At 39.1% G+C, this 25,557-nt stretch overlaps 1 protein-coding gene across 1 annotated transcript in view; it reads left to right on the top strand.

The window, feature by feature from the left end:
- Positions 1–25,557, top strand: part of COL12A1 (collagen type XII alpha 1 chain) — a 131,775-nt gene that overhangs the window by 14,330 nt on the left and 91,888 nt on the right. Inside the window, 13 exon segments of the mRNA XM_037894338.2 lie at positions 1,884–2,000; positions 3,995–4,138; positions 4,702–4,761; positions 6,286–6,549; positions 6,711–6,875; positions 7,313–7,486; positions 8,169–8,459; positions 8,694–9,296; positions 10,635–10,907; positions 13,588–13,860; positions 15,773–16,045; positions 17,845–18,117; positions 19,978–20,250. Coding sequence (XP_037750266.1) covers positions 1,884–2,000; positions 3,995–4,138; positions 4,702–4,761; positions 6,286–6,549; positions 6,711–6,875; positions 7,313–7,486; positions 8,169–8,459; positions 8,694–9,296; positions 10,635–10,907; positions 13,588–13,860; positions 15,773–16,045; positions 17,845–18,117; positions 19,978–20,250 — 3,183 coding nt within the window.

Genomic DNA, 25,557 nt, shown 5'->3' with positions numbered 1-25,557 from the left:
TACTATTAACATCTGTTGCATGATTTTGATACTAAATAACGACTTTGCTGTCTCTAGCAGTGTGATTACAGTAAACAGAATGATGAATAAAATGCATGCAGATTAATAGTCTAATCTCACTGCCTGTGTATGGATAATAGGAAAAATAACATTTATTCCAGTACTAGTCTATCTATTATATCAATATTACAAAGCCATATTATCCTGTGGTTGGAAGTGACAGTAAATATCTATAAAAAGACTGTCTACTTCATTATTATCATTTATTATTATTGTATAAAGGCCTAGCAGCAGTTTAAATTCTGTGATTTATGTCTTAAAGATGCTCTTTTCATTGAAACGTGTTTAAATAACCAACCAAAAAATCCTTAATTAATCTATGATGGAGATCTTCCAGGACACAGACAAAGTCTGACTAATAAAGAATGCTTGCAAAACAGAGTAAAGTATTTATGGAACGTATGGCTGAATCTTATCTTACTTTGTAGACCTGTTTAAATAGTAATCTGTACTATACCTACCATGCACTGACAGTGAGTCAGTAAAATACTGCATGACTGAGCATGAAAATTTTATTAAGAGAATATCATTATAAAATATTTTATGAAACGTCTTTGTGTAATGAACCCTGTACATGGAGGCTTTTGTCCATTGTGGGAAGCTAAAAAATAATAATTGACATTTCATGTCCATATGCATGATGCTGCAAAATAGCATATGTAAACTATTTCTTTCTATACTGTTCAATTACTTTTGTCACCAGCTCCTACAAGTTTTTATTTGCAGTCCTTTGTTCCGATCACTGGTGCCCTCTTCACTGTTTTCTATAAATTCTGTAAATAAATGTCTACAAATATACCTTGATGTTGTCTTTTCATAATTAACCAATGTGTTTGAAAGAACCATACTGGCATTTTATGTTAAAATGCTGCTTCTAGTATGGATACACCTGCTGCAAAGGGAACATAACGATGGTTTACACCTTGGAAATTGTACAGGAAACTGGTGTAAACAGGGAGAATCGTAGTTTTGTGAACTTTTGTATCAGTTCAGATATTACAGCAAATCCCTTATAACCATTGTTATTTATTAACCCCTTCATTCCTGAATTCTTTGCAACCATATGCAAAATATGCCGGATTAGTGGCTCCGAGGAACAAAGGGGTTAAGCTCCCAGTACTTTGGAATAATGTAAAACATGGATATAGTATTCTTGATATACATTTTACATGTATACTTACATATTGAACACAATATAAATTGTTTGACTAAACATGAAAATGCTCAACCTTTTTCTGTATTATTAAAATCTATTTTTCTTTATCTCTGCCAAGTTTTCAGATTTAGTGAAATATAATTGGTAAGAAATATGAGTATGCAGAGACCATTTAAAAAAGATTATCAATTCTTTGATGTCCTATGGAAAAGAGTACTGTATTGATGTTCTAAACGATCTCACGGTGTTGTAAGCAGGTTGTGATTTGGCATGCTTGTACGATCTGCACCCAGCATGTACAAAAAATCCTTTAATTGTTATGTGACATGTTTGCATATGTGGTTATTATCTGTGAACTCATTGTACATGTATCCAAATGTGTTTTCTATTGTGCTTGATTTTGCTGGCCATTCTTGAATGACTTGGCAACTCAAGAAACAAATGTTTTGTGCTGTCCTTTGTAATGCGTATGCTCTCTGATGTTTTGTCATATTTCGTCAGCTTTTATTTTACTCTTTTTTCCAACAACATATCTTTATATTTGTTGGAAACAAATTTATGCAAAGACAATCTTAGTAAGCTTTGCTCAGCATTATTATTTTATTTATTAAGATGATGGTAGCTTGTTCTGTTTAGTAAACATTTCTCTGATGTAAATCTTTTGCAGTTAATCCACCGTCAGACTTGAATTTTACAATGATAGATGAACACACTGTTCGAATGTCATGGACAAGACCACCTGATGCAATAGAGGGGTACAGGGTAACAGTGGTCCCTACAACTGGTAAGGTTTTGTTTTATAAAGTCAGATGATCTAGCGCCACTACATTTGTTTTGATTTTGTGAAATCTATTAAAACTGATTTTTGTGTAAGTGTCGAAATGAGGTGTGAGGATAGATGTTAACGCCCTCATTTTTACAGGTAAGATTGTGCCTTGTCCTTACGCAGCTCCATAGAGGTGTAGGAGGGTGCAAGGGTTTCCCCTCTCTTGTGTGGCCTGTGTTAGGGCTACTTGCATTGTAGCTTCAGCGCTTTGAGATACGCAAGGATTGTGCTCTAGATGCTTCTCCCTTGGTATGGAGGGGCAGGAAGTAGGTGAAGTCAGGACTCTACTTCCTTCTCCTATGTGCTGGCTGGTCACATTGCTGGAGTATGCTGCACCTCCTAAAGAGGAGGTGTAAATTTCTGTCCCTCAGGGAAAATAGGGAGTTCCTGGGAGAGCAGGCCTATACTACCCCTGGCTGCATGATGCAGGCAGATAGCAAAATCTAGCCTCTGTGTTCTGCCACCTGTTTGGGTCCTTCACTCACTGTTAATCTCTTCAGCAGTTTAGTTTCGTAACAGCCCCTCTCCTAAAACACTTTTGGAGGCCCAATCTTGTAAACTGGGATTTTCAAAGGGCCTAAGGGAGTTAGGGACCCAAATCCCATTGAAAGTCATTTGAAAATCCTGGCTGAGAAACCTTATTCATTCCAGTGAGCTCTTACTCTCGTGAGTAGTCTCACTAAAGTCAGTGATACTTCTTACATCCGTAAGGGTCTGTAGGGTTGGGCCCTGGAATCCTGTCGTTAGTGTAGAAAGTTTAACCACTATTTCATTTCCCTAAGATATACATAATCTTGCATCGTTCTGAACACTTTCAGCTGCTGTTAACTTAAATCGGAATTGAGAGCGCTATGCACTTCTAAGGAGACACTATGCAGGATCAGGTCCAAATGTTCTAGGCTTGACTAGTGAATACTCATTGATGTTGATTAGGTTTACAGAACTTTTTCTTAAACACATAGCCCAGTGTCAAAAATAGTTACGGGATGACATACGTTGACGGTAGATAGGTGACGAAGTTCTGCTACTATTGCTTCTAGCTGTATAGCAGGAAAGGCAATGTCCACTGCTGATAATCTTTTTAATGATGTCTGATTCCTGGAAATCCTGTTTCAGCTGTTATCCCAGTGTAAATCAGGCGTAATTCCCAATGACCTTAGTGTAAAACTGATGAATTCAGAATCAGATCCAGACATTTTTTTTAACCAAAACTGACTCTATAAACGGTGTGTCTCTGAGTTTCCTCTGCCTTGACCCTTAACAAGTGCGGAGTGAATATGAAATTCTACCAAATCCAAATGACAATATTTCTCATGCTAATTCTCCACAGATGTTGGTAGCTACTCACGGTGCAAGGCAGTTGAGAATCAGGCCCAGTGTTTGCATGTCTACAGTAGTATTAGAAATACCAATTTGGAAACATGTCTCTTCTGCCTTGATTTTACATATTGGAAAACTGAAAACGGTCCTCTATTAAAAATATCATAGCTTAAATAACATAGAAGTACCCTATACCAACCATGTGCTTTTTCTAGGGAAAATATTGTGCATCTCTCTTAAGGTAAAATATTGGGGTCACATCTCATCTCATTTATCCCAGTGTAAATCATTTGTAACTCAACTACAATCACTGGAGTTATACCCGTGTAAAACTGATATGAGGTTAGAATCAGACCCACTACGTAAACTGATTTTCTAAATGACAGCTAATTTTATTGTTCACATGTTTGGTTTTAAAATTGATGAGTAAATAAAATGCTTTATTGGAAGCAGTTTTGTATGTCCTTTGCAACTAGGTGTTTCAGGAAGGCAAACAGCTGTTTTAAAATTTTATTTACAGCCTGTGGGCAGATAGCTCTTTCTACTGTGTTTTCAGATTATGAAAAACTCATAATTATTATTATTGGGTTTAGACCCTTTGTGTTAAATGTGCTTTGTATGTTGTATTGCAGATGGACCTACTAAAGAATTTACCCTTGCACCTAGTACTACCCATACTATACTGTCAGATCTTACACCTGATACAGAATATGTTGTGACAATAGCTTCATATGATGACAGAGAAGAGAGTCTACCTGTCTTTGGCCAGCTTACAAGTACGTACACATAAAAAAGTTAGACATAGCTGAATAAAGTAACTGAAGTGGCTATTTAATATTTGGGTTATAGGACCAAATTCGGGCTTGGTGCCAATTGGCCAACAAAAGCTCATTGCATATCTATAGCCTGGCCATCTGTGGCCCACGAGCAGCGTTTTCCCCATTATGCTTTGTTTCTGGCTTTGCCACAGATTTCTCATATAATCAAAAGCATGTTACTTAACCACAGTTTGCCTGTCTGTAAGATGCGGGTAATATTATTTACCTGATTTAATGGGTGTTGCAAAGGTCAATTATTAAACACTTCAGGATAGAAGGTGCAGTGTGAGCACAAGGAATTTTTAATTATTTATGTATTGGCCTTAACTCTAATGCTGTCAAATCAGTGTCCAGGAATTGTACTTGTAAACTGCACATTCTGAGAGAGGCACACAACAAATCTTGTTGACATATCTCCTTCTCACCTTGTTTTTCTTGACTTTTACAAAATGTAACCTACAGTCAACTGACAATTTCTGGTTTCCCTTCAACTAATCCTGTTTATGTTGTGGTTTGTTTAGTTCAGACAGGTGTTCCAGTGAGTCCAGAGGACAAGAAGCCTGACCAGATTCAGATTCAAAGTACGTTTTTTGTCTTCCATCTTATGTGACATTTTAGAGGTAACTAAAGGTTTGATCCAAAACCCAGTTCAGCCAGTGCAAAGTCTCCCAAAGGGCTTTGGATCAGATGATAAAGTCAAATCCTGTGCCTATGTTGTTTAGCAGTAAGGTTGTACTAACATAATCTGGCTCTGTGTGCTGGGCTGACCAAAGTTGAGGAGGGTCTGAAAACCTGCCACCTCTCTATGGGAAAGAGGTGAAAATCTGAGCTGAGCGCCAGGGATTTCATGCAAATAAACTCACATCCTCTGAGCAGCCCTATGCATATCTCAGCCCCTTAATAAATGTCTCCCTGCTGAGGACACACAGAGTTGCAGAAAAAACCTATACTGCTGCCATGTGGGGATAAGGGTGGGGGCGGGAGAGAAGAGCGGTATCAGAATTAATTCTTTCCCAGCATCAAATCCTTCTACAACATCATATATTGGAGGTGTGCCCTGCTGCAGGAGCTGTGTGTCTCCCTTTGTAACTACTGATCACTGCAGGACAAGGTGCTCTTTGACCCCAGCCTGAGCTCCTGATGGACAGTTCCATTTTGGAGCTGCCAGTTGGAAGGCCCCTGTTGAGGATGTGCAGCTCCATTTGGTTTCTCCAACCAAAACTTGCCATCAGGGGCTCAGGCTGCACATGCTCAGTGCCTCTCCAATGTCATCCCTTAGTTCCCAGGTAGAGAGAGACTGTGACACCACTTCTGGGCAGTGGAAGAGCAGGTGTTACATAGCCACTTCTGAGGCTGGCTTCCTCCTTTAGCACACAAATAGTTCTTTGTGGCTTCAAAGTCTAGTTGGGGTGCATGGCTTTGGTAGGTCTTGTGCTGCAACTGGACAAAGCCCATGATTTGGCCCTCAGGGACAAATTCTTCCTACAGATATGCAGATCTCCTTTTGACATCAGTGGGAGATTTGTACATATGCAAAGATACATTTGGCCACAAGCAACTGCGTGTTGATTCAAATTAGACCCATTAATTAATAGGTCTAATTTATAAAAGTTATAAAATGTTTAACAGGGTTGTGTGATTTTTTGCATAGATGATCAATGTGTCATACAAAAAAGGAGTCTGTCACTTCCAAAATCACATTTTAACACATTTTACAAATACTATATTAGTGGTTTAGTAAAGTTATTTTCCACCAAAAGCATTGAATGTTTTGTGCAGTATTTACTATTTCGGCCCCAATGCTTATCAGTGTTATTGTAATGAATTTCTTTCAACTGTTCTCTGTTTCTGGAATGTCCTCCCAGTAGATATGTCACTAAAGCTAGGTGAACGGTGTCCAACCCAAGTAAGATATTTCAAATAAGGATTTTAATCCGTTTAATTTCTGTTTGGCTTGGCTTCTACTTGTTAGATTTCTGTTGTTCATTTTTAACTGACAGCTTTTGTCTATGGTATGGGATAGTGAAAGTGTTTGGAGATATTGACATGTAAGTGATCTGTCATTGTTCTGTGAAGAGATCTGTGTTGTTTTTAATATGTTTCAGAATGTTCCGTCAGTGCACTGACAGATTTAGTTTTTCTTGTGGATGGCTCGTGGAGTGTGGGGAGAAGTAACTTCAGATATATTTTGGACTTCATTGGCACTCTTGTATCGGCTTTTGACATTGGGGAAGAAAAGACACGAATTGGAGTTGTTCAGTACAGTACTGATACAAGAACTGAGTTCAACTTAAATCAGTATTTCAGAAGGAATGATCTTCTTAATGCAATTAAAAGAATACCTTACAAAGGTGGCAATACAATGACAGGTACAGAGTTTAGCTCTTTGATAACATATGAAAGCAAAAAGTTGAGGGAAAAACTTCCCCCAAAGTTTGTTTGTATAGCATTTTATTTTACAGCTGAAATTCTATTTAAATCCTAGTTCACTCATACCTAAGAAAAGCACAGACCATTTTGTTGTTTTTAGGTGAAGCTATTGATTATCTGATTAGGAATGCATTCACTGAATCTGCTGGAGCAAGAAAAGGCATTCCTAAAGTAGCAATCATCATTACGGACGGAAAATCTCAAGATGAAGTTGAAATTCCTGCAAGAGAGCTTCGCAACCTAGGAGTTGAAGTCTTCTCCTTGGGTATATTATTGTTACTATTTAATATTGTGGGTAAATTTAATGCTAATTAAAGTGTGGCATTAACATTCTAATAGCACTAGCTTGATTCATGCATTTCACAGGCTAGGGGTGTTCAATGCATGGTACCTGAGACTGGCCCTTTGGTCTCTCCTGAACAGAGAGTCCCAGCTGTGCCAAACTGTGTGGTAATTTTTGTAACGTGTCCAGATGGAGACTAGGATGTGACCGACAAACTCAGTTTGACATATGACCTCATTAAGTAAAAGTCTACTGCATTAACCCACAGCTTTAATTAAGTTTTAGTAGCCTGGTTGTTAGTAATTACAGAGCTTAACCTGCATCAGCTTTATTCCAACATGCTTTAAAACTTTAAAAATACGCTTACAAAGGTCTAAATGTTATACACATAATATGGTCTCATCTCTCATAACTTTTAGGAGTCAAAGCAGCAGATGCAAAGGAACTGAAACTAATGGCATCTCAGCCATCCTTGAAGCATGTTTTTAATGTGGCAAATTTTGACGGAATAGTGGATATACAGAATGAAATAATCTCACAAGTGTGCTCAGGTGTTGATGAACAGCTGGGTGAATTGATTAGTGGAGAAGAAGGTGAGACCTTTTACATAAGTTTATTGTTAACTGGAATGTACCTGATATGTGTTTTTAATGTGATGATCCATGCTTATTTTGATAGTTCCATCCATTTTATAATCTGCCATTAGTATATGGAAGACATGTTTCCAGCTGTATAGATTTAAACAGCAGCAGATTAGAACACATTCGGTTGACTGGATTTGAAATATCCCATTGAAGTCCATAACTCCAAATTGTTATGTTGCCTCTAGGGTTATCAAATCCTGAGAACATAACGCTTTAGACTACGTGGTGGAAAATATGTTGAAGGGAGAATTCACTTGAAAAAACACACATGTGAAGGGCATGAATCATGCCCTATTGTCTCACTGGTTATGCAGGGCAAGGCAGCTTGGGTTAAGGGGCAGAAGATATGGTTTGGCAAGGATCCATGGGTAAAGACTGTTGAAACCAAATAGTTCTCAAGCTATAACCTTTCTGTGCCCCTTCAAGATTCCAAAAACTGCCCCTTCTAGACAATGACAGAGTAGACTGTTCTATTTCTGTGGTTTCCTGCAGGTGCCTTTATTCATTTAAACCTTCTGATATGTTTCCAGGAAATAGAGAGGGAAAGGGAAAGGGAAAAAATCTGCTCATCATTGTATTTGATTGTATTTCATTGTATTTGATCTTTTTGGATTTGTTTTTAATTTTTCAGCTGTGGAGCCTCCTTCAAACCTAGTGGCTGCCCAAATCTCATCAAAATCGATTAGAGTCACTTGGGATCCATCTGCTAGCCAAATAACAGGCTACAGGGTGCAATTCTTTCCAATGATAGCAGGAGCCAAACAACACGTGTTGAGCGTTGGTCCTCAAACTACTGCTTTAAATGTCCGAGATCTTTCTCCAGAAACAGAGTACCAGATTAATGTATATGCAATGAAAGGATTGGCATCCAGTGAGCCAATTACGATAATGGAAAAAACACAGCCAGTCAAAGTTCAAGTGGGTAAGTTATCGATATGGTTCTGATATTGTAGCTCTTTTTTTATACTTCTAAATATCTCTCTTAATAAAAGGCCTTCAGTTACTGGAAGACATAGTTTTAGTTAATGGAATTAGTTTGACCAAAGACCAGCATCGTTTAGTGTTTATAAGTGATGAGTCAGCTGATTACAGATGCAGCTGCAATAGAAGTGCCTTGACTATTGGCTTTTATACTGGTAATTTTTTCTCTTTACAGAATGCTCCCGTGGTGTGGATGTAAAAGCTGATATTGTGCTTTTAGTGGATGGCTCCTACAGCATTGGTATCGCCAATTTTGTTAAAGTAAGAGCCTTTTTGGAAGTGTTAGTTAAAAGCTTTGAGGTTTCACCTCAAAAAGTACAAATAAGTCTTGTCCAGTACAGCAGGGATCCCTATACGGAGTTTTATTTGAACAGATACAACAAAATTGAAGATGTAATTCAGGCTATTAACACCTTCCCCTACAGAGGTGGATCTACAAACACAGGCAAAGCGATGACCTATGTGAGGGAGAAAGTATTTGTTATCAACAGAGGATCAAGACCAAATGTACCAAGGGTCATGATTCTTATTACTGATGGAAAATCGTCAGATGCCTTTAAAGAGCCAGCCATAAAATTGAGGGAATCAGATGTAGAGATATTTGCAGTTGGTGTTAAGGATGCAGTACGTACAGAATTGGAAGCAATTGCTTCACTGCCTGCTGAAACCCATGTGTACACAGTGGAAGATTTTGATGCTTTCCAAAGAATATCATTTGAACTTACACAGTCTGTCTGCCTACGAATTGAGCAGGAACTGGCTGCTATAAGGAAGAAAAGTAAGTAATTATCAATACTTAGAGAAATCTTAAAAAAAAAGCAATGAAAATAGTCTGAGCCAAATTTGATTCTCAGTTACATTTATTTAACTCCCTTGTGGTCAATGAAAATGTCCAGGTATAAATGAGGTCATAATCTGTTCATGTGTTTTTAGCTAAAGTGATACAATCAAAACATAAAATAACTCCAAATAATTAGCTAAGTGGACTTGATTCTTCACTTCATTACACCATTGGCTTCCATGGAACAATGCTGATTTAAAGTAATTTAGGATTTGACCGATTATTTTAAACTTAATTAAAAACACTGGGAAAAAAACAATTATTTTATGAAAAGAAGAAAATTAACTGGGAAATACGCCCCCCCCCCCAGGTGTTTAAGGTGACATTAAAGTTGTAGGGCCAGATTTACACTGATGTAAATCTAGAATGACTTCAGTGGAGTTACTTTGCTTTTACACAGGAGTCACAGAGGTTAAAATATGTCCTCAGGAGTAAAAAATTACTTGCCATTGTCACTGTAAATTCTTCTGCTGTTATATTTAAAAGAGTTTAGAAAGTCACCAACTTCACAAATTTCAGGGTAAGAGTGAGAAATCCTTCATGACGTTAACCTGGCTCACAGCATTCAAAAACCTGAAGGAATTTTTCATCCGCTGCTACATCCTGTGCCTTACAATTTTTGTATTTAAAAGGGACACTGAAGGTGGATAAGCCCAGCATATGAAAACTCCAGACTCTTTAAAAATAAGCCTTTGTTTCAGAATACCTTTGAGATCACAAAACTTTTACGTTGGAGGGCTCAAACACCTAACATCCCCACTGGTAGGCTAGCTAAGCCAACCAAAATTAGCTGAGGACTTCAGGTTTATGTTTGTGCCTCAGGTCATTTCATTTACTCCCCTTTCAGGATCCATTCTTGTCAGAGTGTAGAAATTCTGTTAATTTCATTTGTGTGCTAGTGCGCCGATAAAGTGAGGATGCACTGTTGTCCCTGAGGGAACACGAGAAAGAAAGAACCCAGCTTGATTCTCAGATTTCACCTTAAGTTTTCAAGGCTGGCAGTAACAAATGACAACTTTTTAATTGAACCTAGGACACCTGAGGTGGAAAACATCGAGTTGGTGTTTCTACTGATTGTCATATTGTTTAAGACAACTCAGAGATCATCATAGAATTTTATGTATTCATGAGTGAGAATGACAAACAAGCATAGATGCATATCAGGAAAATATTTATTGAATCAAAGAAATCAGCTGACTGCAGGAAATGTTTTTGAGTGATTTTGAAGGCATTTTTAAGTATTTTATTGTAACGTATGGCTTTTTTAAAAAACAGGTTATTTACCTGCCCGTAATTTGGCCTTTTCTGAGGTAAAGTCCAACAGTTTCAAAGTGAATTGGTCTCCAGCTGGATCTGAGGTTTTGTCCTATCTTATTAAATATAAAGTAGCTGCTGGTGGAGAAGAATTCCTTGTTTCAGTGCCGGCTTCAAGTACTAGCTCAGTTCTCACCCATTTACTCCCTGAAACTCCTTATGCAGTGAGTGTGATTGCAGAGTATGAAGATGGTGATGGTCCTTCCTTGGATGGGGAAGAAACGACTTTAGAAGGTACTCTTCCTATTATGCTCAGCCAGAAACATGTTATGCATTTAAGTAACAATCTGCTTTATTGAGAGAACTTGTGTATGTGGAATACCAACCTAATGCTGAGAGATGGCACTGGTATGTGGGATGAGAATGGGCATTATTGTTTCCCAGTGCCTTGACTAAAGGTGTAAAATTCCAATAAAGGACAACTATTAGATTTAAGATTGTGTTTTATTTCCCTTAAGTTTGCTGGATACTGTGTTTTCTCTGAGGTTCAGAGGCTGCTTTTCCAATAGAGTATGGTATCAATAAATTAAATAACAAAAAAAGTATAACGTGAACACACACTAGTTAAGTTTCAGAGTAGTAGCCGTGTTAGTCTGTATCCGCAAAAAGAAAAGGAGTACTTGCGGCACCTTAGCGACTAACAATCCGATCCAGCAAATTCATTGGGACTACTCACATGCTTAAAGTTAAGCATATACTTAAGTGGTTTGCTGCATCTAGGTCTTTTAACTTGGGTTTATAGAAAAAAGGTTATATAGATAGAATAAAGAACTCTATTCTCCAGATGGGAACTTCTTAATAGCAGGACTTAATGGGCCTGACACCATATTAGACTACCGTGGGAGTTTTCTCTGAGAACCGTCTGCAAGATTTCGCCTATTTTAAGGAGTAACATTACAGTTAATTAATTTTTTTTACCCCTATAGTTAGTTATTCAATTCAATCTAATCTAGCTAGGCTATTAAGCTGTACTCATTACTTTCCATTATTTCTAGTTCACCCTATAATCTTCGACCTTCGTATTCCAGAAGATTCTAGGGTGAACTACACGAACAAAGGAAATAGCATTAATAGTCTGTTGATATATTTTCCTTAGTATTGATTAAAATATGTGTTTATTTATAAAATGGCTTGGATTGAGGGAACAGTCCAATTCGGACGATTTTGGCCCACATCCTCAAATGTATTTAGACACCTAACTTAATTTGAGAAGAATGGGAGTTGAGGATCTGGACTTTCATCCTTTATGTGTTTGTATACATAATCTCACTGTAACTGCACAGGTCATAATGTTTTAGCCACATGTCACTCTCCCTTAGGAAATCATCTGCTTCAAATGGCTGCTTGGCTGATACTATCCACAGTTCATAAATCATAGAAATGTAGGGCTGAAATGTGAAGAACTGGGGAAACAGCAGCTTTAACAAAAATTTCAGACATGTCAGAAATACACTCCATATTGTGACTGATAGTGCATTTTAAAATATTCATCATTTTGATCTGATAAAATCCTGCCATTTTTGAGAAGCCACTAATGCCATGTAAATGCAAATAGTTCTGCATGCTGAGTTGCTAGCAGCTTGGGTTGAACAGCTGGTTTCTTGATAGCTGATTTGGGCTTTAGGCTGCTACAGAGGTTTGAATCCTATACTGTATTTATGGTCAATTAAAAAAATAAGTTTTTTTTTTAAAGGAAATGTTTTTTGTTCAACTTTCAAACAGATCTTTAATTGAATAACAAAGAACAATATTTCTGGTGTAATGATGTTCAAATTTGTTGAGGAAGTTTACCTTCATATGGTTAGTGAACACTCAAGAGCAAATGTTGTCCTCAGATGCATGTGAATAAACTCCCATTGACTGCTGGGCAACATATGATATAATTTGGCCCAAAGTATGTGGCAAAGGATTAAATTCTGCCCTGTTTCATCTAGCCAAACCAGCTGAATGGTCTCAGCGGAAGCCATAATTTTCGTCAAGGAGCAGGCTAAGTTAAAAAGCAGGCCTTAGTTTTTCTTATCTTCCAGGATAACAAGCGATTTTCTGTCTTGAGGGGAGCAGCCTAATTCATAAACATTTTAAATAGTCAGTAAATGAAAAATTCATATAAATGCTGAGAATTTAGCTTATAGAGCTCCAATATTTTCAATATTTTTCCTGATTACTACATTAGATGGCTTTTCAAAATCTGGTGTGTGCATATGTGTAGTTAAGTGCATCTGACACTCATCAGTGAATGGGGATGGCACAGAAGTAAATACCCACAATCAGTGAAATGCGTGCAGAAAAAAAATCTTTATTAGGCAACCTGTTGTTTTAAGAAACTGTCCCAGAGTATACCTAAATTACTGAGTACAGCTCTACTCTACCTTTATTAGAAGGCTGCTTCTGTTCAACAGCTACTTTGGCAGATCCTTGAGTGGTTACATAAATCAGCAAACATTGATGCAGTTTAAGTTGTAGCTCTGGTTCTAAATTTTCAAAAGCAACTCATAATTTTGGCTGCCTGACTTGATAAGACCGTAAGAATGGCCATACTGCATCATACCAATGGTCCATCTATGCCAGTATCCTGTCTTTCGACTGTGGACAGTGCCAGATGCTTCGGAGGGAATGAACAGAACAGGGCAATTTACTGAGCGATCCATCCCCTGTTTTCCTGTCCCCTTGTGGCAGTCAGAGGAAGATACGCATTAAAGGGGCCTGATTTTCAGAAAGTGCTGTGTACTAGTTCTCTGAAACACCAAGTCCTTATAAGGTGTCTCAAATTGTCCATCCAAAATTAGAAGCATAGAAAAATAACTAGTCACTTTTTGAAATGTAGGCCCTGGTCTTGGTAAGTGGGATGAACTAATGCAGTTGGTTCTCTGATTGAAGGCAAATGTTTGCAAATTATATTTGTGTTTGTTTGCAGTTATAGGGGCTCCTCGAAACTTAATGATAACAGATGAAACTACTGATAGCTTTAAGGTTGGCTGGACGCCAGCTCCAGGAAATGTTCTAAGGTATAGGGTTGCATACAGGCCAGTGACCGGAAGAGAGAGGAAACAAGTAACTGTCCCAGCAAATGAAAGATCAACTACGTTACTGAACTTGACTCCCGATACAAGATATGAAGTTTATGTTATTCCTGAGTATCTGTCTGGGCCTGGAAATTCATTGAATGGATATGCAAAAACTGAAGAAGGTATGTAATAAATAACAGGCTTGTAGTGTGGCTTGAGAAGAAGGTTGTGCACGTTGATATCTTTTTTATTTTCAGTATGTGTAACTTGGATGTTCCTTTCTCTTTTTTCTTGTTACAGCAGGATGAATGGGGTGTTTTAGAATCACGCAAGTTTAATTGAGAAACAATTTAATATAACAACATCCCAAATTCTAATCAAGAACCTTTGGATTTTGCCTTTTGTATACATTCTTGAATCTGTAACTCCTAAACGTGTTGATGTGCCTTGGGCAAAATGCCCACATATGTGTCAGGCAAAGAAAATAAGACTTCTGAATTGTCTGTTACAAAAATGTTTCAACTTGAAAGGTTTAAACTCAAACGAAGTATGTATAAACCTAAAAATTGTTCATGTAATATCCTTGTAGGTGACACATCTTTTATCTACTGTCAGCAAGTTGCTTATTTAGGGGCTAATTCAGCATCCATTAAAATCAGTGATAGTCTTTACACTGAATTCAAGAACTGTTGGATTGGGCTCTTAATGTTTATGCAACGTTAAAATGTTACAAAAATAAAGATCAAATTTTGATTGCTGAATGGAAACTGGTTTATGACTGGTTAATTGTTACTGTAGGCCTCTATATTGTCAGTGTTGCAAATTTTGGATTTTTTCAGCTGTAGACTGTCTGTCAGCTGAAGCTCCAAAAGCTCAATTTCAATGTAAAACTTTAATTTCAGGCACAATTTGCAGTTTATTCTTAATGAGAAGCAAAGAACTGATGAGCTAAGCTACCACAGTATCTCTAGCTGAGCCCCTTGAGCCTAGACATAGTAGCACATATGATCTACCAATAGAGTCTCACAACATCAGATGATGATGCTACATAATCAAAGGTGGTTCCTTTATAAATTATAATGCCCTAATACAAGTGATTATAAATTCTTCAGGGCACAGATTATTTTTAACTCTCTGATGGTATGCCACCTTGCTCAATGATGCCCTGATTCTTACTGGAACTTCTAATTAATACAAATTATAAATAACAATAACTACAGGTGAACAAAATCAGTCCATCTTTATGCTTACCTTGTATTGTGGAAGTCAGTATTTTTGAGTGGTACTTAAAGTGTCTCATAGGGTTGTTGGACTTTTTCATAGGGAACCATATGTGCTCCTGTGCCTATGCACAAATGGTTACCACAAAAATAATTTTGCACTGTTACCTCACATTTTCATTGCTTTTATAAATTTTGTGCATCAACCTGAAAGTTATTTTAATGTAGTTTCTGTGCCATATAATATAGATACTAAAAAAAGATGCGCATGGTGACTTAAGGAGGTAAATAGTTCTTCCTTGTCTCTCTGTTTTTTCTTTCTGTTTTTTGTTTGTTTTTGTTTTGTTTTCTGTTACTGATAGTCTTAGACTTGATTCCGTAGGGGCCTATTTACATGCTTAAAATTAAGCACATGCTCAAGTGATTTCCTGGATCAGTTCCAGAGTGCTCAGCAAATTCCAGTATTGGATCCTGAGTATTTGTAGTAGAAAGTGAGAACTGTGAGTCCACAGGCTACACCTGGCCTAATGGACATCTGTGTCCATGGGAAATGGGAAAAAATGTTATCATGGTACGAAAAGTTGGACTATATCATGGATGTTTATTATATCATGGTCATTTCAAAAACACTTAAAAATATCAAAAAGCACTAATTTGCCTCAGGGAATAACTTCTTGTGAAGTTATATTTAAAAAATCTCCTTCAGGTCTTAGTTCAACTCTCTGGGCTGAATCCTGGAATTTGCTGAGCAGTCTGGAAGTAATCCAGCAAATCACTTAAGCATGTATGCTATCTCTCTTGTAATGATCTGAAAATAAATAAAGAAATCAGGCTTGTTTCATGATATGCTTTCAATGTCTTTTAACGTGTATAGTCCTAGGGACTCCAAGAAATTTGAGAGTTTCTGATGCTACTACATCCACAATGAAGTTATCTTGGGGTGCAGCACCTGGCAAAGTCCAGCGATACCTTCTAACATATACTCCAGTGGCCGGAGGTGAAACCAAGGAGGTAACCATAAGGGGTGATACGACCACTACAGTGCTGAGAGATTTAGAACAGGGCACCAGATACACACTGTCCGTGACTGCCTTGTATGCGTCTGGAGCAGGGGACGCCCTCCCTGGGCAAGGAGAAACACTTGAAGGTAATTATTTGTATATATTATATATAATTATTCATTTATTTGGTTACATTTTAGGTGCTTTAAATTGCACCATGTTCCTGAAGTTTCTACAGAAGTAAAACTCAGAGTAAAAAAACCTCCCTTCTTCCCTTTGTGACCATCCTTGTAAATCAAGCACAGTTGCCATCCCTCTACTCACACCTATCTAAGGCTAGCATCCACCAGAGAGGACAGGTAGAGGTGGGGAATGTTCACTGGACATGGGCATCCCACTATGCCTCCTGGAAAAGTGTGTTGCATTGGCAATATATCCTGTGGGCTCCTGGAAGCTTTGGACTAAGTCAGCCTCAGTGACTCGCACAGCTAGGGCTGTGCGCCTCCAAAGCAACCTTAGTATTTGTTTTTGCCTTACAGGATGCAGCTGACTGTGAACTCGGGAATAGTTTGGTGACAGATCATTTTTATTATCTTGCTGTTAAAAAGTCTTGTCTAATTGAAAATGTGGGCAGAGCTTTAACCTGTATTGAAACTCTGGTTGGAAATGATGTTTGCTCTAAATGTAAGACATTAAGAGTCACATAATATGAGCAACATATAGCCTCTGCACAGAGAGAATGGAACATGGCTGTTTGTGACTAAGAAGAGCTAGAGCCGGGAAATGAATGCTAACAGAACGCTGGCAGGAATAAGCAGGAGCCAGAGGTTTCCTTATATGGATGGTAGGATGATGTCTCTCCGCCTTGCTGTGGAGAACTTCCCAGACATAGATGTTGCTACTTGCTGTCTGAACATTCTCATTATCATCCAATAATTGTCAATGTGTGGGACAACTTTGCCACTAGGCTATGAAAGGAAACGAGGCTATGTTCTGTGCTGGTCAGGGGTGTATCTTGATGCCCATAGGAGGTAAAATAACAGCAAATGAATGTAGCTCACATCCATAAAATAAACTAAAAGGGAATTGTTAATCTCACCCTTGAATATGTTAAGGGCTTGCTTCTCATTTACACGTAGTCCCTTTTACACTGTGAGAGCATTATGAAGAGCTCTTAAAGCAGATGAAAATAGGGCCTGAAACAAGGCACTTCTAAGACATACTGTGAGATAAAGTTCCAAATACTAAGAGGAGTATGGAAAACAGCAGAAACCAAAATATAAACTACATAGTCACCAGAAGATCAAAGTTTAATCTCAGAAGTAAAAGAAGGCTAAGGAGTTTAGATTACCGTTGTGTTTGTATATTTCCTAGCAATGAAGGGCCCCATTCTGAGTCAGGCCTTTGTGCACTACAGCAATGTAAATGAATAAGGATAAGAAGAATATGAAAAAGAAACTGGTTGTGGTTGAGAATATAAGAATTTCAAATTGATAAATGGGACTTCTCTCGAGGTGGTTTTATATAAAAGCACCCAGTCCAGATTTTAAGATCACTGTTTTGCCAGTGCGGGAACAAAAGAAAAGGAGTAAATGTGACATAATGTAATAAATCTCACTAATGTAATAAATGAATGGGTTTTTTTTGTGACCCATTCATACTGGAGCCAATTGACAAGCTTAAGTGATTTGCTGGATTAGTTCAAGAGTGCTCAGCAAATTTCAGGATTGACCCCTGAATTACTGTAGTAGAAAGTGAGAACTTAGAGTCCACAGACTACGTCCTAACAGACATGTGTGCCCAAGGGAGATGGGGAAGAGAGCATGTTATCATGATGGTACCGAAAGCTTTACTATATCATGAATGTTCAATAATGATTTATCAAAATTAAGTATTATATCGTGGTAATTTCAAAAACACTTTCAATGTCTTTTAACATGTGAAGCCCGAGGAAGTCCAAGAAATTTGAGAGTTTCTGATGCTACAACATCCACAATGAAGTTATCTTGGAGTGCAGCACCTGGCAAAGTCCAGCAATACCGTATAACGTATACTCCAGTGGCCGGAGGTGAAGCCAAGGAGGTAACCATAAGGGGTGATACGACCACTACAGTGCTGAGAGATTTAGAACAGGGCACCAGATATGCGCTGTCCGTGACTGCCTTGTATGCGTCTGGAGCAGGGGACGCCCTCCCTGGGCAAGGAGAAACACTTGAAGGTAATTATTTTTAGATATTATATAATCTTTCATTTATTTGGTTACATTTTAGGTGCTTTAAATTGCACCATGTTCCTGAAGTTTCTGCAGAAGTGAAAATATGAGTCATGCCGATGTGCACTACTGCCGTGTAAATGAATAAGGATAAAAAGAATATGAAAAAGAAACTGGTTGTGGTTTAGAATTTAAGAATTTGAAATTGATAAACGGGCCTTATCCCAGGGGTGGTTTTATATAATTCAAATTTGTTTTTTCCCCGATCATTACAAAGAAATAAAATGGTTAGTCCAAGGAGAGAAAGTTGAGAAATAATAAGAAAAATAAATAAAGCTATTGAGAAAAGGTAAAACTAGAGAAACAAGAGTGGATAAAACAATCTGAAAATGTATCTCCTGCTATTGTTTAATCTTGGTGTAAGGAAACAAAAGGAAAATCCAAACTCTCCAGTGCCTCAATGTAATTCTAATGAATAGGCAATAGGGCCTTTTGGGTACATCTACACTGGAATAAGAGACCCACGGCTGGCCTGGGTCAACTGAGTTGCGCTCTCTGGTCTCGAGCTACGGGGCTAAAAATTGCTGCCCCCTCCTGGGTTCCCAGAATTTGAGCTCCAGCCTGAGCCCAAACATTTACAAAGGGGTTTTACAGCCCTGAAGCCTAAGCCTCGCTAGCCCGGGTCAGCTGATCTGAGCCAGCCACAGGTGTTTGATTGCTGCATAGTCGTAGGGACTTAAGGCAAAGCCTTCTTTTTCTTGAGGTCTCTCCAAAGTATAATGTTGCATTTACTAATCCCGCTTCCCTGTTCTTTCAAATCTGTCCTTTTCCTCCCAACTGCAACACATAAATGTTCTATAGTGTGTTCAGCCTTGTGGGACAGGCTTGTCCTTTCTAGGAGTCTCCCTCAGGAACCTACCCCCCCCAACCCCCCCCCCCAAATTAAGTTGCTGTTCTAGTTGAAGTCCTTGTTTACCATTTGGGATCTTCCTGTTTTCCCTTGCCTTCCCTTTTATCTTTTCCAGGACTTGGTCTGCACTTGCCTCTTTTCTCCTTCTAAAAGAATTCAGGTGCAAAGTTTTCCAAAGAACTCCAGATAATCTCAGCTATATAAAATGTTTGCATAGCTAACTGATCCAGCCCAAGGATAAACACATTCCAGAGGCCCAGTGTTTTATAAACTGTTCGAAGACGGTAGAGAAGGAAGTATTTAGCACAAGAGAAATTAGAAATGGAGGGTGATATTCCATACTATGGAAGTTATTCCTGTGTAGGGGACATGGGTTTCTTCCTTACTGGTTTTGGGGATGGGGTGGGGAGGTGGCTTTCCCCACCCCATGGAATAAACAGGGTTTTTTGGTGCCCCATTCATACTGCAGTCCATTGACATGCTGGATCAGTTCAGGAGTGCTCAGCAAATTCTATGAGTGAGCCCTGAGTCTTTGTAGTAGGAAGTGAGAAGTTAGAGTCCTCAGGCTACATCCTAATGGACATGTGTGCCCACGGGAGGCAAGGAAGGGAGTATGTTATCGTGATGGTACTAAAAGCTTTACTATATCATGGATGTTCAATAGAGTTTTATCAAAATTAAGTATTATATCATGGTCGTTTCAAAACCACTTTAAAATATCCAAAAGCACTAATTTAAGTTAGGGAATAACTTTTTGTGAAGTTGTATTTAAACAATTCCTTTTAGGTCTTAGAGCAATGCTCTGGGCTGAATCCTGGAATATGCTGAGCAGTCTGGAAGTGATCCAGGAAATCACTTAAGCATGTATGCTACTCTCTCTTATAATGATCTTTAAAAGAAAGAAAGAAAGGAGGCTTGATTCATGATATGCTTTCAATATCTTTTAAAATGTTTAGCCCGAGGGAGTCCAAGAAATTTGAGAGTTTCTGATGCTACAACATCCACAATGAAGTTATCTTGGAGTGCAGCACCTGGCAAAGTCCAGCGGTACCGTATAACATATACTCCAGCGGCTGGAGGTGAAGCCAAGGAGGTAACCATAAGGGGTGATACTACCACTACTGTGCTGAGAGATTTAGAACAGGGCACCAGATACGCACTGTCCGTGACTGCCTTGTATGCATCTGGAGCAGGGGACGCCCTCCCTGGGCAAGGAGAAACACTTGAAGGTAATTATTTATATATATTATATATAATTATTCATTTATTTGGTTACATTTTAGGTGCTTTAAATTGCACCATGTTCCTGAAGTTTCTGCAGAAGTGAAAATATGAGTTATGCCTATGTGTACGACCGCAATGTAAATGATTAGGAATAAGAAGAATATGAAAAAAATCTGATTGTGGTTTAGAATTTAAGAATTTCAAATTGATAAACGGGCCTTATCTCAGGGGTAGTTTTATATAAAAGGACCAAATCCAGATTTTAAGATCACTTTTTGCCAGTGCAGGAACAAAAGGAAAAGAGTAAATGTGTGTAATGTAATAAATCTCATTACTTAGCTCTAGAACCTTTGGAAGATGACAGTGGCCAAGTAAAACCTGTAATAGTGAAGTCATCTTGTAATAAATGTGAATATCGGTAAATTCAGTGCCCCTTTTATTTATCTCAGTTTCTCAAATAAGGGAAAGCCACATGAAAAATAACAATACTATATTGTGACATGAAAGCTATGTGCTTCAAATTGGCACAGACCTTAACTCCTGGAGAAACCAATGCCTCCCCAAGACACCCCCCACCCGCCATCAAAATAAAGTCTTTGCTATATGGGTTTAGTGTTTGGAATGGTGTTTCAAATATGTTTTTTTCCCTGATCAGTACCAAGAAATAAAATGGTTCGTCCGTGGAGGGAAGGCTGAGAAATAATAAGAAAAATAAATAAGGCTATTGAGAAAAAAGGTAAAGCTAGAGAAACAAGAGTGGATAAAACAATCTGAAAATGTAACTCCTGCTATTGTTTAATCATGGTGTAAGGAAACAAAAGGAAAATTCAGACTCTCCAGTGCCTCAGTGTAATTCTAATGAATCGGCAATAGGGCCCTTTGGGTACGTCTACACTGGAATAAAAGACCCACGGCTGGCCTGGGTCAACTGAGTTGTGCTCTCTGGTCTCAAGATGTGGGTCTAAAAATAGTCACCCCCTCCCCCATGCGATCCCAGAATTTGAGCTCCAGCCTGAGCCCAAACGTTTACAAAAGGGTTTTACAACCCTGCAGCCTGAGCCTCGCTAGCCTGGGCCAGCTGATCTGGGCCAGCCGCAGGTGTTTGATTGCTGTGCAGTCGTAGAGACTTAAGGGAACGCCTTCTTTTTCTTGAGGTCTCTCCAAAGTATATTGTTGCATTTACTAATCCCGCTTCACTGTTCTTTCAAATCCGTCCTTTTCCTCCCAACTGCAACACATAAATGTTCTATAGTGTGTTCAGCCTTGTGGGACAGGCTTGTCCTTTCTTGGAATCTCCCTCAGGAAAAAAACCCCACAAAACATTCAGTTGCTGTTCTAGTTGAAGTCCTTGTTTACCATTTAGGATCTCTTCTTGTTTTCTCTTCCCTTCCCTTTTTATCTTTCCCAGGACTTGGTCTGCACTTGCCTCATCTTTTCTCCTTCTAAAAGAATTCAGGTGCAAAGTTTTCGAAAGAACTCCAGATAATCTTAGCTATATAAAATGTTTGCATAGCTATCGGATCCATCCAGCCCAAGGATAAACACATTCCAGAGGCCCAGTGTTTTATAAACTATTCAAAGGCAGTAGAGAAGAAAGAAGTAAGCACATGAGAAATTAGAAATGGAGGGCCATATTCCATATTATGGAAGTTATTCCTGTGTAGGGGACATGGGTTTCTTCCTTACTGTTTTGTTGGAGATGGGGTGGGGAGGTGGCTTTCCCTACCCCATGGAATAAGCAGGTTTTTTCATGCCCCATTCATACAGATCTGAGGAGGCTGACAGTAGTCCTGGGGCTGTTTTTAGAGCACAGGTATTTAGCCTCTTTTAGCCATTGGCTGAGTGCACCTGTTGGTGAGGAGTAGCAGTCAGAGGAAAGTTTGTGGAGGATAAAAATGCTCAAACTGCATCAGCTCTTGACTGGATAGCTGCAGGCTCCAGAGGTGAGAATGCTGCAGAAGATGCTCCATACACATCCTCTCTCTAAAATATATGGGCCTGACACCACAAAGCTCTGGTTGGAGGGCATTGGTAGATTTCAAGGGGGTGAGCCATCCCTCTTTCCCCAGCCAGGATCTGGCCGCTTTGGCTTCCCTTCAACTCACAGAGGTGGCTGGTGGAAGGTTTCCCTTCCCTGCTGCTAAACAGAATTGTATTGAAGTTTAAATGCGACAGAACTGAAACTGCGAAAAGGAAAAGAAAATTAAACCAACCACCGAATTCAGCTAGTGAAACAGGACTTGTGGCAGTGGAGGCACCTAAGCAGGGCCATCTTGTTTTTATGCAACTCTAACAGTATTCTTCATTATTTGTGGTGATTAGAACCGGGTGAGGCTCCTCCTAGCCTATCTTCCTCTGCGTACACAGACCACGTGGAGACTCTTTGCTTGTAAACACCACATGTGGCTTATTTACAGTGTTTCCCCACCATCTTCACAGCATTGTGCAGCACCTGTTCTACAATAGCATATCATCTTCAGCCCCTTAGACCAAGAGTAGGAGAGGCTGAAGATCTCGCCCTCAGAGAGATCTCTCATGGGACTGACTCTGAGAGCCTGCCTCTTTCTGGTTCTCTCTCCACCTTGGCACTTCCTTCCAGTGCCTTTCCTACGTTCTTGGCTAATGTGTTAATTAGCCTTGTAGCTCTCTCCAGCCTATTCCCAGTCTCTCAGTTAGGCACAGCTATCATTGTCAGATTTACTCCCAGGCAACTAATAGGAGTTGCAGTGCCCAGAGAGCTACTTCTGCTGCTGTTCCCCAGCTCTCTGTCCCAGTGACACAACACAAATCACAAGTAGATGTACAGATGAGACTTAAGAAAACCCACAGAAAGATTCCCCCAGAAATACATTGAGTTGTCCATTTTATTATTTTGTTACATCCACTCAGCCAAAACCACACGTCATACCCCAGAAATAGGATATAATGGTGAACACAGTGAGTGGAAATCCAGTCGATGGCTAACAATCAACTGTTTCTGAGAGCTACTGTTTTTCTAATCTGTTTTCCCCTGGGAAAGGGGGTGGTAAGAGCAGGCCTGCAAGAGTTTCCTTTTCTGCGCAGAGGCATATTGTCAGATAACAAGAACATACTGTACACAGGCTGTTTAATAGCTTAACTTGAACTGATAATAGTTTGCAGTTTTTAAAGAAAAACAAATTTCTCTCTAGGTCAGGCAGTCTATACAGGTATGTTTAGTCCTAATCCACGTCTCCATGCTTTGGAAGATGAAAATCTGTTTTATGAGCACCCTGTTGCTGGAAGCTAGGATTTTTTAGAACTGCTACTGCTGGTCAGGGTGAATGCATCAGATGTCTAAAAGCAGAGTTGTTCATTACCATTTTAAATATGAACTTGAGAGCAATGTCACCAAAAAAAAGCATTTATAGCTGTTTATCAGAACAAGATACAGTGGGCCCCATTCTGACCTTGCCTGCACCACAGTAATTCCAGAGCAACTCCACTTACGTTAGAGAAGTTACTGGGCCAGAATCTTTGCAGGTGTAAATTGACGTAACTTGATTGAAGTAAATGAGCTGTGCCAGGTTTTATGTCAGGAGAGGGTTCAGCCCATCATGCTTTAAACCTCAGTGAAGCTGAGATCAGAATCTGACCCCATACCTATAATGTAGATTAGTGTAATGTAAACAACAAGAACTGCATATTTTACTCTACACAGGAGATAGTCTTCATTGGGGATTAAATAATGGTCTTCCCCCCCCTTAGAATGAAAGTCTTTCCATTTAAATGTTATAGGTCCCAGTTCTGCCATTCCTTTTAGTGCTGTGAGAATTGGGATGTGAGGATTCATCGTAGTTCAGTGGTTCTCAAACTTTTGTACTGGTGACCCCTTTCACATAGCAAGCCTCTGAGTGCGACCCTCCTTATAATTTAAAACATATTAACACCATTATAAATGCTGGAGGAAAAGTGGGGTTTAGGGTGGAGGCTGACAGCTCGCGACCCCCCAAGTCATAACCTTGTGACTCCCTGAGGGTCCTGACCCCAAGTTTGATAACCCCTGTCATAGTTGATGCACTTTCTAGTTTCAGGGACTCTTCTGCTGTATACATTTCTCAGAGCTTGGATTTTTTTTGCGAGGAAATGAATAGTGGTTTCTTATTAGATATATGTTGTTGTTTTTTTGCTGTTTCTATAGCAACATAAGAATGTTTTAGAAACGAATGACCTCCTACAGACTGAATGGGGCTAACTCAAGTGACATTTCGTGACAATGAAGTTTTTAGCTTATCATTGGAACTTTCCGTAATGTTTGAATTACGTAGTTCTTCTCCATACAGACCGAAACAAGGACTCAGTGTCTTTCAAAGAGATTTAGTGCTGTCTCATGCATTTTTTTCAATGATACATTCCAAGATTTTTTGCCCTGACATTTGCAAGTGACTTTTGATAACCATCGAGCAATCATTTGAATTTTCTTGTCTGGGGAAGTAGAAAAATTGAACTGATTTCCTACATATATATATAACTAATTAGTTGCTGGGTAACTAACTAATTGCTGGAGTAGATAGATAAGGTAGATTTCCCAGGGGTTGATTATGATCTCATATCAGTTTTATGCTGGTGTAACTCTGGTGGGCCAGATCCAGGGCTCCTTGATTCAGCCTCCTGTGCAAAACAGCCACAACCTGGCCTAAAAGGGCAAGTGAGGACTCCCCTTATGTAGAGGAATCCTCCACTAGCAGAGAGCTGGTACAGGAAGCTCTGTTCCACCCCCTTCCAATTTCCCAAGCATAGCGGGTTATGTCACATGACAAGAGGTGTGGCCAGAGTGCTCTGCACTCCAACATATTCAGCTGCATAATGGCCCCTAGGGAGACATTACCAGCCAACATAAGTGCCTGTCCTATCTTATGCTAGAGGCCAATTTGATCATCAACAGGGCCTGGATCAGGAGTAGTGTTAAGGTAGCCGCCTGTGTCCCATCCAACACACACACACACACACATCCTACTCTGAGATGAACTTGGCTGGATGTGAGGGTATGGCCTTCTGATTTCAATGGAGATACTCATGATTTACACTGTTGTAAACAAGAAAGGAATCAGGCCGTAAAAGTTCAGTGTGTGCATGGCGTGAGGGGGTTTGTTTCCTTAGTTGATTAAATTCTGACCGGTTAGGATATGGCTCAGATCTAATTTACATTTAATCTAAGTGAAATATGGATCAATGTGAGATTTACGGTTACATATTAATCTTGAAAACTAGCTTGAGTACATGTATAGAAAATGTATACATTTGGGCTTGATAGAGGTGTGTATCTTCCACTGCAATCAGAGGGAACTGTGGGT

This window comes from Chelonia mydas, chromosome 3, assembly GCF_015237465.2.
Source record: "Chelonia mydas isolate rCheMyd1 chromosome 3, rCheMyd1.pri.v2, whole genome shotgun sequence".
In the NCBI taxonomy this organism is placed as follows: domain Eukaryota; kingdom Metazoa; phylum Chordata; order Testudines; family Cheloniidae; genus Chelonia; species Chelonia mydas.
Note: the sequence above shows the minus strand (reverse complement) of the source record. Positions and strands in the feature narration are given on the sequence as shown.